This window comes from Ranitomeya variabilis, chromosome 3, assembly GCF_051348905.1.
Source record: "Ranitomeya variabilis isolate aRanVar5 chromosome 3, aRanVar5.hap1, whole genome shotgun sequence".
Taxonomy (NCBI): Eukaryota; Metazoa; Chordata; class Amphibia; order Anura; family Dendrobatidae; genus Ranitomeya; species Ranitomeya variabilis.
This window is the reverse complement of record NC_135234.1, coordinates 742,151,385-742,163,459: the sequence shown is the minus strand read 5'-3', so window position 1 is coordinate 742,163,459 and position 12,075 is coordinate 742,151,385. Positions and strand designations below refer to the sequence as shown.

At 45.2% G+C, this 12,075-nt stretch overlaps 1 protein-coding gene across 2 annotated transcripts in view; it reads left to right on the top strand.

Annotated features, from left to right (window-relative positions):
- The window catches only part of DCUN1D5 (defective in cullin neddylation 1 domain containing 5), a 29,360-nt gene extending 17,724 nt beyond the window's left edge, over nt 1–11,636 (top strand). For both annotated transcript variants that reach the window (XM_077298504.1, XM_077298506.1), the window contains 3 exons: nt 6,371–6,475; nt 7,762–7,864; nt 9,556–11,636. In XM_077298504.1, the coding sequence (XP_077154619.1) occupies nt 6,371–6,475; nt 7,762–7,864; nt 9,556–9,614 (267 nt within the window). In that variant the 3' untranslated portion in view covers nt 9,615–11,636. The remainder of the gene's footprint in view (nt 1–6,370; nt 6,476–7,761; nt 7,865–9,555) is intronic.
- Nucleotides 11,637–12,075: the final 439 nt, after the last annotated feature.

Genomic DNA, 12,075 nt, shown 5'->3' with positions numbered 1-12,075 from the left:
GATGGAAATTTAATTCTCCAGCAGGACTTGGCACCTGTCCACACTGCCAAAAGTACCAATACCTGGTTAAACCCCTTGGGGACCGAGCCAATTTTGACCTTAATGACCAGACCAATTTTTACAATTCTGACCACTGTCGTGTTATGAGGTTATAGCTCTGGAACACTTTACCGGATTCCACTGATTTTGAGAGAGAGAGAGAGTGTGTGTGTGGTTTTTTTTTTGGTTTTTTTGGGGGGACACATTTTGTACTTCATGATAGTAGTAACATTTCTTCGATATGACTTGTGTTTATTGATGGAAAAAAAACAAATTTGGCAAAAATGGAGAACTTATAGCCATTTTCAAACCTTTTTTTAATTTCTCTGCCCTTAAATCATAGTGATGTCAAACAATATAGTTCATACATAACATTTCCCACATGTCTACATCAGCACAATTTTGGAAACATTTTTGTTGTTGTTGTTAGGACGTTATAAGGGTTAAAGGTTCACAAGCGATTTCTCATTTTTCCCACAAAATAAGACAAAACCATTTTTCTCCTTCGCCTCATTGGGGGACACAGACCGTGTTGTATGCTGCTGCTGCTGCCACTAGGAGGCTGACACAAAGTGATACAAAGAAAGTTCGCTCCTCCCCTGCAGTATACACCCTCCTGCAGCCTCCTAGAGAACCAGTTCTTGCTTAGTGTCCATAGGAGGCACACGGATGGGTCTGCTGTTCAGACCAGAAACTCCTTTTTTTATTTTTACCTTTTTGACTTTATTTTTTGCAATGGACGAATGGGCGACGGATCCTTTCAAGGCTCCGATTCTTCCCCCCCCCCCCCCCCCCCCCCCCCGAACCATCAACAGGCGGGCACGGAGAGTGTAGCCTCAACATATCCTCTCCTGCGACATGGGATGCCACACCTGAGCTGATTCCTACGGGCGACAGGTCCCTTCAAGGGCACCGATCTCCCCACACCTTCAACGGACGAGCACATGGAGTGTCCCCTCCATGTATCCTCTTCCCCAACCAGGCCTATTGCCGGACATTCAGCCCTGTCCCTTCCTAGGGGATTAACCTCTTGGATATACAGAGGCCCACCTCGTGGCGTCCGAGCAGCCCCCACTGCACCACCACTGTTAAAGCGGATGGTACAAGGAGGGGGACGGTCGCTCTACACTTCCCTCCTAAAGGGATGGAGGATTGAGGGTTTGGGTTTTACCCCTTATCCCTGCACCGTCCAAACCAGCAGCAGCACAGGAGGACCTGCAGCAGGCTGCCTTACCTGCCACCCAGCAGCTTCTATGGGTATAAGCCGGGGCTGGAGGGCTCCTTTCTGGCTGTCTAGGGCGGCGCTGAGTAAGTGGGGACCCATCCTCATTGCGGGGGGCGTGCATCGGCTCTCCCCTGCACCGGCACTGCAAATTTAGTCCCTGGCTTCGGCCCTGTTCCAGGCCGCAACCCCCAACTCTGCCCACGCTAAAGACGTGATGAGGAGGCTCCGCCCATCAGTCCTCTCAAATCTCGGGGGCCATCTTTCTCCTCCCAGACCGCCTCAGCACGCACTCTATCTGCCATCAGGACAGAGGCAGCAAGTGTCGCACAGGGTCCACGCAGGAGGAGGAGCGGGGACACAGACCTGGGTAAGGGAGCGCTGTTTTTACAGATTAAAGCCCTCCGGGATCCTCCTCACTGCTGTATCCCCTTCTTTCCTCGGCAGTACCTCTTCTCAGCAGCCCCTAATATTATAGGGCCACATAGAAGGGTACATTATGTCCCAGCCTAAGGCATTAAAAAAGTCTTAACAAGACTATGGCTAAATTCTTCACGTCATGCTCCTCCTGCCAGTCTGCGTTTCCTAAGGCTGAGTTTGCCGCTCTGCAATGCATGTGACCCCAACTGCCCTCAGGAGCTCCTCCGTCGCCACCCAGCCCAGTGTACCTAGTCTCCCTGAGTGGGCTTCATCTCTGTCTCAATCCATGGCTTCCCTGGCCAAAGCACTTGAATCCTTCCGTGATCCTTCGAGGGATCGGAGCGTTTGCAGGACTGATGTAAATGGACCATCCCCAAGCCGGGATCAGTCGGTTAACAGGAGCCGAAAGCACTCTAGAAGCTGTCGGGCACCTAGAAAACGGATCCGTAGCATGTCTCTTGAGCAGACACGTGCCTTGTTGCCTCACAGCTCCCACCCCATCCGTATCCAATCAGACAACACCACGGCTGTGGCATACATCAGTCATCAGGGGGGTACCCGCAGCAGGGTGGCCATGTCAGTTAACTCACATCCTTTGTTTGGTAGAGAACAACCACACTGTGCACTTTCCGGAGTGGAAAACTGGACAGCGGACTTCCTCAGCCGTCAGGGTCTTCCTTCGGGGGAGTGGGAGCTCCATCCGGAAGTCTTCAACCAGATCTGTCTTCGCTGGGGGATCCCAGATGTGGACCTCATGGCATCCAGACTGAATATCAAGGTTCCCCAGTTTATAGCGATGTCTCGAGATCCAAGAGCCATCGGTGTTGACGCTCTAGTTCTTTCATGGTGCTAATTCCGAATTCTGTACATTTTTCCTCCTCTACCCAGAGTAATCAGGAAAATCAAGGCGGAAGGAGTCCCGGTGACTCTGGTTGCTCCCGATTGGCCTCGCCACACTTGGTTCTCAGAGTTGGTACGCCTCGTCACCGACATACCCTGGAGACTGCCGGATTGGCCCGATCTGTTCTCCCAGGGCACAATCTACCATCAGAACTTAGGGCCCCTGTGTTGAACGGCGTGGCCATTGAATCCTGGGTCTTAACCCAGGCAGGGTTTTCTCAACCGGTCATTTCCACCATGGTTAGTGCCTGTAAACCCTCATCGGTACGCATCTATCATCGTACCTGGAAGACATTTTTTTGCTTGGCGCAACGAGCGTCGTCTTTCTCCTCTTGTTCCTGCAGGCCGGTCTGGACTCCGGGTTGGCACTCTGCTCTCTCAAGGGCCAAATCTCCGTCCTATCGGTCTTATTTGAGAGACGCATTGCGTCAAGACCTCAAATTAAGACTTTTCTGCAGGGGGTGTCACATGTCACTCCTCCCTTTCGGATGCCTTTAGAGCCTTGGGACCTCAGCTTGGTGCTTAGTGCCCTTCAGGAACCTCTGTGAACTGCTTCAGGACATTTCGCTGACCTTTCTGTCCTGGAAGGTTGCCTTCCTTGTGGCGATCAGAAGGGTTTCGGAATTAGTCACCTTATCCTGCCGGGCACCGTTTTGCCAAAGGTCGTTTCGTCCTTCCATCTTAACAAGGACATTGTTCTTCCTTCCTTTTGTCCGGCTCCTATTCAGAGTTGAAAGAGCTCTCCACACTCTGGACCTGGTCAGAGTTCTGCAAAGGTATGTCTCAAGGACGGCATCCTTCAGAAGAACAGATGCTCTGTTCGTTCTCTCGGAAGGTCACAGGAAGGGTCTTGCCGCTTCTAAGGCCACGATAGCCAGGTGGATTCATTCCACCATCCAGGAGTCATACAGGGTCAGAAGTCAGCCCATCCCAGCGGGGATCAGAGCACACTCAAATCGGGCGGTGGGGGCTTCTTGGGCCATTTGGTGTCAGGCGATGGCGGAGCAGGTCTGTAAAGCTGCGACTTGGTCCAGTTTACATACCTTCGCAAAGCACTATTATATTCACTCTCAGGTTTCAGCGAATGCGAGTCTGGCAGAAGAATTCTGCAGGCAGCATTGGCGCACATCTAGGCAGTTGTTGCATGAAACCTAATACTTTGTGTTGTTTCCCACCCAGGGACTGCTTTGGGACGTCCCATGGTCTGTGTCCCCCAATGAGGCGAAGGAGAAACAGGGATTTTTGTGTACTCACTGTAAAATCCTTTTCTCCGTGCCACTCATTGGGAGACACAGCACCCACCCTGTTAGCCTAATGGCTTATATGGCTTTTGCCTGTTCTTTTAAGTTGACATGTTGTACTCTTTTATGTTGTCACTATTTGTTCCTACTGCTTTTGCACCGAACTGGTCTCTGGGAGCCAGCACGAGGGTGTATACTGCAGAGGAGGAGCTAACTTTTTTCTGTTAACTTAGTAGTGGCAAGCAGCATACAACCCATGGTCTGTGTCCCCCAATTAGTAGCTCCGAGAAAAGAATTTTACGGTGAGTACACAAAAATCCCTGGGTTTTTTTTTGGGGACCACCTCACATTGGAAGTGACTTTGGGGGTTCAATATGAAAGAAAACACCCAAAAGTGACACTATTATGAAAACTGCACCCCTTCAAGGTGTACAACACCGCATTCAAGAAGTTTATTAACCCTTCAGGTGAACTAAAGCCATGTGGAAGGAAAAAATGAACTTGTTTTCACGAAGAATTTACTTTAGACTCAAACTTTAATTTCACAAGGGTATCTGGAGAAAATGTACCACAAAATTAGTTGTGCAATTTTCTCCTAAGTACTCAGATACCCCGTATGTGGGGGTAAACCACTGTTTTGAGCTCAGGGCTTGGAAGGAAGGAGCACCGTTTGACTTTTTGAACACAAAATTGGCTGGAATCGATGACTGGCGCAATGTCGCATTTGGAGACACCTTTATGTGCCCAAACAGTGGAAACCCCCCAATTCTAACTCCAGCCCCAGCACGGCCCTAACCGCAGCCCCAACACAACCCTAACCACAGCTATAACCCCTAACCCTAACAGCAAAGAATGAAGGGGGGGAGATTCAATTTTATTATTTTTCCCAATCTAAGGGGCATGACAAGTTTATTTACTGTCTTTTTTTTGTTTGTTTGTTTGTTTTATTTTGATCACTGTGATAGGGTCTATCACAGTGAACAAAATGAGCCAGTAGGAAAAAATTCCTATTGTTGCTTGGTATCGGCCAGCAGATCTTGGCAGGCCACTGCGCGTGTGCTCGCCATTTTCTTCCAGGAAGATGATGCGGGGGACGGAACAGAAGGTGCCGGGGGGCACAGGGGACCCAATTTCTCCTCTGATATGCTAGGTTATATCAAGGGAGAGCAAAATGAAAGGAAAACCGGCGCCCTTTTTTTTTTTTTTTTTTTTTAATTTGCGATTGACGTTATTTAGTAAATAACGGCTATCACAAGACTGGGGATGGCAAAAACTGACCAAATCATGTTCTCTGGGGTCTCAGCTAGCCCTGGTAGCCAAGACCCTGGAGATTTTCCGACGCTGGGGGGCTCTATACACTTATTTGTCAGTGCCGTTAAAAAGCTGTGCTGAGGAATAAGTACCCTTAACTGCTGCCGTTAAAAGGCGTATCTGCGGTCGTTAAGGGGTTAAAAACCGTATCGCTGTGCTTGATAACTCGCCTGACCGTAACCCCATAGAGAATCTATGAGGTATTGTCAAGGGGAAGATGAGACACCAGACCCAACAATGCAGACGAGCTGAAGGCTGCTATCAAAGCAACCTGGGCGTCCATAGCACCTCAGTAGTACCACAGGTTGATCGCCTCCATGCCACGCCGCATTGATGCAGTAATTGATGGTAAAGGAGCCCCGACCAAATATTAAGTGCATTTACTGAACATACATTTCAGTAGGCCAACATTTCGGATTTTAAAATAATTTTTCATCCTGGTGTTAGAATACTTTATAATTTACTGAGATAATGACTTTTGAGATTTCCATAATCCTCAACATTAACAGAAAGAAACACTTGAAATAGATCACACTGTGTGTAATGACTCCATATAATGAGTTTCACTTTTTGTATTGAAGAACCGAAATGAACTTTTTGATAATATTGTAATTTTCTGAGAAGCACCTGTATGTTTGTCATTAAAGGGGACCCATCGCAAGGTGACCAATGACTTCACAGGAAACAGATTCTGAGACCAATTCTGGTCCAAAAGATTTATTACAATCTGCACCTGCTTGTAAAGCATAAATTTCATATTTGGGACATGGCATCCACGGATACTCTACACTTATTGAGAGTCCTGTGACTCTTATGTCAGTGTAGTTAATTTGCCAGCCTAACATGATCTTCGCCTAGAGAATGGGAACTATATTCTGTTATAGAACATCTGATGACATTTAAAGGGGTTGTCCAGGGTTGGGGCTCAAGACTGCAATAACTCTGAGACTGCAGGCTTGTGAATCGTCGCAGCATGCACCGTGCGCGCTGTCAGGATTTTTCATTTCATATTGCATGCATTTGGTCACATGCCAACTAGACACGTGCAGCCTTGCTCAATACAAGTGTCTTGAACGAGGCTGAACACGTCTAATCTGAATGTGGCCAGAAGCATGCTCCTAACCCTGGAGAACCCTGACAATACTTGCTGCCAGGATTCAACCCCATAAAGGAATATATATATATATTACATTTTAAAACTCAACTTTTATTTTAATAACTTTTTGCTATCTTGTAGGATAAGGACCAGCGGAGTCTGGACATGGATACAGCGAAATCAATGTTGGCACTTGTGCTAGGCAGAACGTGGCCGTTGTTTTCTGTATTCTTTCAGTATCTGGAGGTAAGGGAGATGACGCTGCCCCCTACAGCCGCCCTGCAGGATCTGTAGGAGGGTAGTACGCTTATTCTAGTAGAATGTGTCTTTTGCGTCTGTTCTCAACATATTCGGGCCACACATTTAGAGTGCAACTTCTGAAAAGTGCAGCCAGATGGATCTCCTAGAAGTCTGTGGGCACTTTGTACTCATTTGCTGCTTTTAGTGCTTAATGGGGTTGCGTAATCTTCTAGCTTTAGGAGCGCACCACCACTTTGCCTCTTAGCAATCATGAAGATTGACAGTTCACTCCAGCGACATGGTAGCACTGCTGGCCCAAATTAATTTCTCCCATGCAGAATCTGAGGGGACAAAGGCTGGTTGGATCCAGCCAGCTTCAGAGCAGCACTTACAAGCTGTCTATCAAACTTATTGCAAGCACGCTTCTTGCCTAGGAACCCAGACTATCAGAGGTGGCCATCAGAGGTGGTCCCTAATCTTGGCGATGAGCAGAACACAATAGAATTTTAAATCCCTCTATACTTGAGAATGGAGAGTATTTTTAGTAAATAAGAAAATATAAATTGCAAAGTTGTGTGGTTTTAGAAGCTTTCAACTTTCTAATTGTGCAAGATTCCAGACATCCATAGTTTTCTGTTCTCTGCTGGCTGTCAGTCTCCATTGTTTACCTCCATTGGACAAGAATCTGCCCTGGAGACGTGGTGATTGCAAGACGGTGCGGTGATAACTACTGAAATAAGCCGTGCATCTGTGTGTCCATCACATGAACAGTCTTCATTATTTGGATCCCATTCATTGACTGCAAGCAGAGATCTTGAAACTTGCAATTATATTAAATTGTATTAGTCTTCATCATAATAAGGATATCCTGTTTTAGCCGCGTCTGTGATACCCCTCTGTCAGACATTAGTTATTGGTAAAAATTAACTTGAATCTTAAAAGAGAAAAGTTAATCATTTTCCCTAACATGTCTGTTTTAGTAAATACTTGTGTTCACCATGAAATAACCTCTTTTCTTAGAATTCTGCATTGTTCTGTTCCTCTGTTATTGCTCCAGGTAATATCTAAATCAATATGGTGATTGGTGACTCAGGTGTGTCTGATTGGCCAGTGTGGTACTGTGCAGGGACACACCCCCGAGGAGTCGCAGAGGGGGCAGCACAACACAGACGTATACTAACAGATGATCCACGATTGTTGCATTTTTAACAAATCATTTACTAAAACAGACGTGTTGGGAGAGGTGACCAGTCTTTCTTATAAAGCATAGCTTCACGTTTTCTATTCCACAGCAATCAAAATACCGAGTTATGAACAAAGACCAGTGGTACAACGTCTTAGAATTCAGCCGCACAGTCAGTGCCGATCTTAGTAACTACGATGAAGACGGGGCCTGTGAGTAGTTGTGGAATATATCTTGTACATTTGTCTTTATTTTTAGAATTTTTTTGTCGTCTAGCAAGTTGAGATTCTTTATAAAAAAAAAACACATTACTCTATCGATTCTGATTTGTCACCTGTGTATCTTTTTGAATGTGCAATTCTGCTGGCTGCTATTGGAAACAGTCAGCATGTCTGTCAACTAGTCACACTGTTTAACTAAGGTTCTGAATGTAATACAGTTGGGTCCTGATTGTTCGAGGCTGACGTTCTGCTCGCATCCGTCCCGTTGGGCTGCTCCGTGCGGCCAGTCCCACCCGTCCTGGTGGGCGGCTCCGTGCAGCCAGTCCCATCCGTCCCGGTGGGCATCTCCGTGTGGCCAGTCCCAGTGGGCGGATCCATGCGGCCAGTCCCATCCGTCCCGGTGGGCGGCTTCTTGCGGCCAGTCCCATCCGTCCCGGTGGGCGGCCATTCCCATCCGTCCCGGTGGGTGGCTCTGTGCGGCCAGTCCGATCTGGCCTGTTAAAGCAAGCAGAACAGAATCGGCAAGGCTAGGCGTCCTCTGTGACACATCTCGGTATCACTTTGCAGTCGCCAAAAAATTGCTCTGCACTGTGATCTTAAACTTCATCCTTTCTTAGGCTAGGTTCCCATTGCGTTAATGGGAGAGCGCTAACGGACAGCGTTGCACGGCGAAATTAACGCCGTGCACCGCGTCCGTTAGCGCTCCCATTGCCGGCAATGTTAGAGCGCATTGCTAGCGCGTGTCATTTTCGGCACGCGCTAGCGATGTGCCGGTCTTTTGTAGCGCGCCTCGGACGCTGCTTGCACCAGGCGCGCCAGAGGTCCGTTCCCTGCTCTCGCAGATCGGGGATCTGCGAGAGCGGGGACGTTAACGCGACCCCTGAACGCGGCCCCGAAAAAGACATTGCGTTAGCGCAATCCGCTGGCGCTCGCGCTAAACGGATTGCACTAACGCAATCTGAACCTAGCCTTATCCTTTTGAAAACACCCAGAAGGGGCGGAGAGGAGTCGTCGCACAAGTGAGCACATCCCAGCCATTTTCATGGCAAATTTTAGCAGCTGCCCCCCCCTATTGTTTTGATCCATTAAAATATATATATATATGTATATATATATAATTATTTATTATTATTATTATTATTATTATTATTATTATTTTTTTTTTTTTTTTTAAGTTCTTCATATTTAATACCATACAAGAAATGTTCATATTTTAAATAAATATAGGACCTTTTAATATTTTTTCAGTTGAAGGAAAAAAATATAATGTTGGGAAACCTTCCCTTTTAAAGTTTCACTCACTTTTAAAAAAGTTGGCATAAATTTGAAAACAGTTGTGAAAACTTTGTGACGTTTTAGCCCTGACTGACTGATTTCTGCATCAGCTTGTTGAATCGGTTCAAAATATTGTGGAGAGAAAATAAAAAATATAAAAAACATAGTATTTAGTGTCAATTTTATGACGGTGGTGTACGAGGTATTGTTTATGGAGCGGTTGTTTTGCTGGTATTTTTATTTGGTAACATACTGAGGCTCATGTGCAACACGTTGCAGAGAAACAGCAATTCTGGCTTATCATTTTTTACCTGTTTTTTTTTTTTTTTTCTTTTTTAGATCAGCCTTTGAACTGTTAATTAAGTGTTACCTTTCTGTACCCATCTGTCTCTCTCCTCTCCGCGCAGGGCCTGTTCTCCTCGATGAATTCGTTGAGTGGCATAAAGTTCGCCAGACGACATTATAGCAAAATTTATTCTGGAATGGGAATGAGTGAACTTTTCCGACGCCCCAACATAAAGTGAAGAATACGCTCATCTTTACTGAAGCCTTCGATGTTTTGTTTTTTTTGTTTTGTTTTTCTTTTTTTGTTTTTAATGGAACTGAAGTTTTCTTGTTACACTTGGAATTGGAAAGATCCTGTGCCGGTCTCACTGCTAACGTTACTCTGTTCTAAAGTGCTGATAAAGTTTACACTTGTCTTAATCCAGATTAGAGTTTGTCATGGTGCCTAACAGAGCTGGCAAGTTGTGGGGTTTTTTTTTGGTTTTTTTTTTTTTTTTTTCCAGGTTACAACTATTTTAAGCCATGAAGTTGACGTCTTGTCGTCATAATACCACTTACATACGCAAAACTACTTTTTTTTTATTTGTGCACCAGCGAGTGTCTTGGATTAAAAAAAAAAACTACTACTCTGGGTTAGACCTCATATCTGTATTGTAACCATTACACCTCGCACAATTAACAATGTTTTTTTTTTTTTTTTCAGACGGCATATTATATTGCAATGTTAATGCTATGGCAAGGAGGAGATCTCAATACGTAGACACGACTTTTTTTTTTTTTTTCTTCTTCTTCTTTCTCCCGTGTCTTTAAATTGCCATACATCTTGTATATTTGTTACGTTCACAAAAAGTGATAACGCCAAGGGTCCTTGATCACAAGACAAGGTTACAGTGAATGTCCAATGTTTGAAAAAAAAAAAAAAAAAAGCAGGGAGAAAATGTTTTTCCTCCAAAATCTGCTCCACTTCTGTCTCTAGGCTTAGTGTTGAAGTTGAGAGAACTGTAGATGCACCACAATGCCAGATACTGTTTCTGGAAAAAGTCATCCCTTTTTTTTTTTTTTTCCTAATTCTGGGCCACCCCTTTAAAAGTGAGCGAGCGTTCATATGGATAACCAATAGTTCTGAAACTCGATGTTCTAAGCCGTTATCTCTGTAGCGATTTCCTTTGAGAAAATTCTCCCTGGAGGAGTTGTGTAAGGGAGAAAAAAGGATCCCGCCGCACTCCTTATGCTGCTGTTTCTCATCCAACCTTGTTTCTCGATTCATTGCCTAAATAAACTCATTAAAAGGAATTTCTCCAGACAATTTTGATACTGAAAACAGCAACGTGGCTGAATAGTTCCTAGTGCAACAATGCAAACGATACCAGTCTTGTAGAAATCTGTTGTGCCAGTGCTGAGAAATCAAGCTTTTGAAGTCACATGCAAATTAGCCTGGAAGTGCATTGGTTGCGGTAATGAACTTGACACAGACACGCCCCCAATGCACTTTGAGGATAATTTACATTTGGCTTTTAATCTTGAATTTCTCAGCACTGGCACATCGGATTACTACAAGAGTGGTATCATATTAATCGTCTCGCTGTTGCTCATACAGCCCTACCGCTTGCTTGATTGCTAAAATCGTCCTGACTGATTCCCTTCTAGGTAGCTTGTAGTAATTTAAGCATTATATAGGTAATAAGCTTGTAATTAATTCCCATCACAGGAATGGATGAAATCCCCCACACACCATGGCACATATCTAAAGCAGTCCTGTATAGCATCTACATATCTTTCTACACTATTGGTGCAGTTCGCACCTTGTTTTGCCATAGGAAAAAATGTCAGGATTTCTGGGAATAGCAATTGTGTGTTTTTTGGTTACACAGAAGGATCCTTCATTTCTCCCTGCGCTGAGATGTCCTCTCCTGTCCATTCTCCGCAGCAATAGGTCCATTTCTCGTTACCGCAGATTTTTCTAGTTTGCCAAAGTGTTCTTCTTCCAGTGTCATTTATTTATTGTTCTTTTTCAGAAGTACATGATGAACCTGAGCAGTGACCCGTCCGCAGGCTTACATGTCCAGGACTGGGTTAAGAAAAGGGAGATTAAATGATATAGACTTGCTCTTAACTTTTTTTTTTTTTTTTTTTACTCTCTCGTCATGTAAGTTATTTGTTCAATTTCCATGCATCATTAAAGTTTTTGTTCTTTGGAATCATTGCTAACTTGTTGGGTTTTTTTTTTTTTTCTTGTTTTTTTTGGAGGTGGCCGGGGATTGGGGATTGTTACTGTATTTTGCACGTTGTGCTTGCATTCACTCGTTTTAGAGTGCAGTATTTTGACCTGTAAGCGATTTGATCACTGTACAGATTCAGGCGGCAGCAGAAGAGGAGTGGGATGATTTTATCGGGGGCAGTGACCTGTCCAGTAATGGAGCTCAGGCGCTCGATGCACCCTTGGTGTAGCTAAGCAGTTCAGCTCACCTTCCTACCCACTTAATTTCTATAATTTCTCTGCTGTTCACCGGCTAATGTAAAGTCAGAGCTGTCGATCGAGGTATAGATGGATGGGAAAACAAGGTGCACCGAACTGCTCTGCTATACCAAGGGTGCACATGTGCATGGTTTGAACAGTCATTTCTCCTTCGCCTCATTGGGGG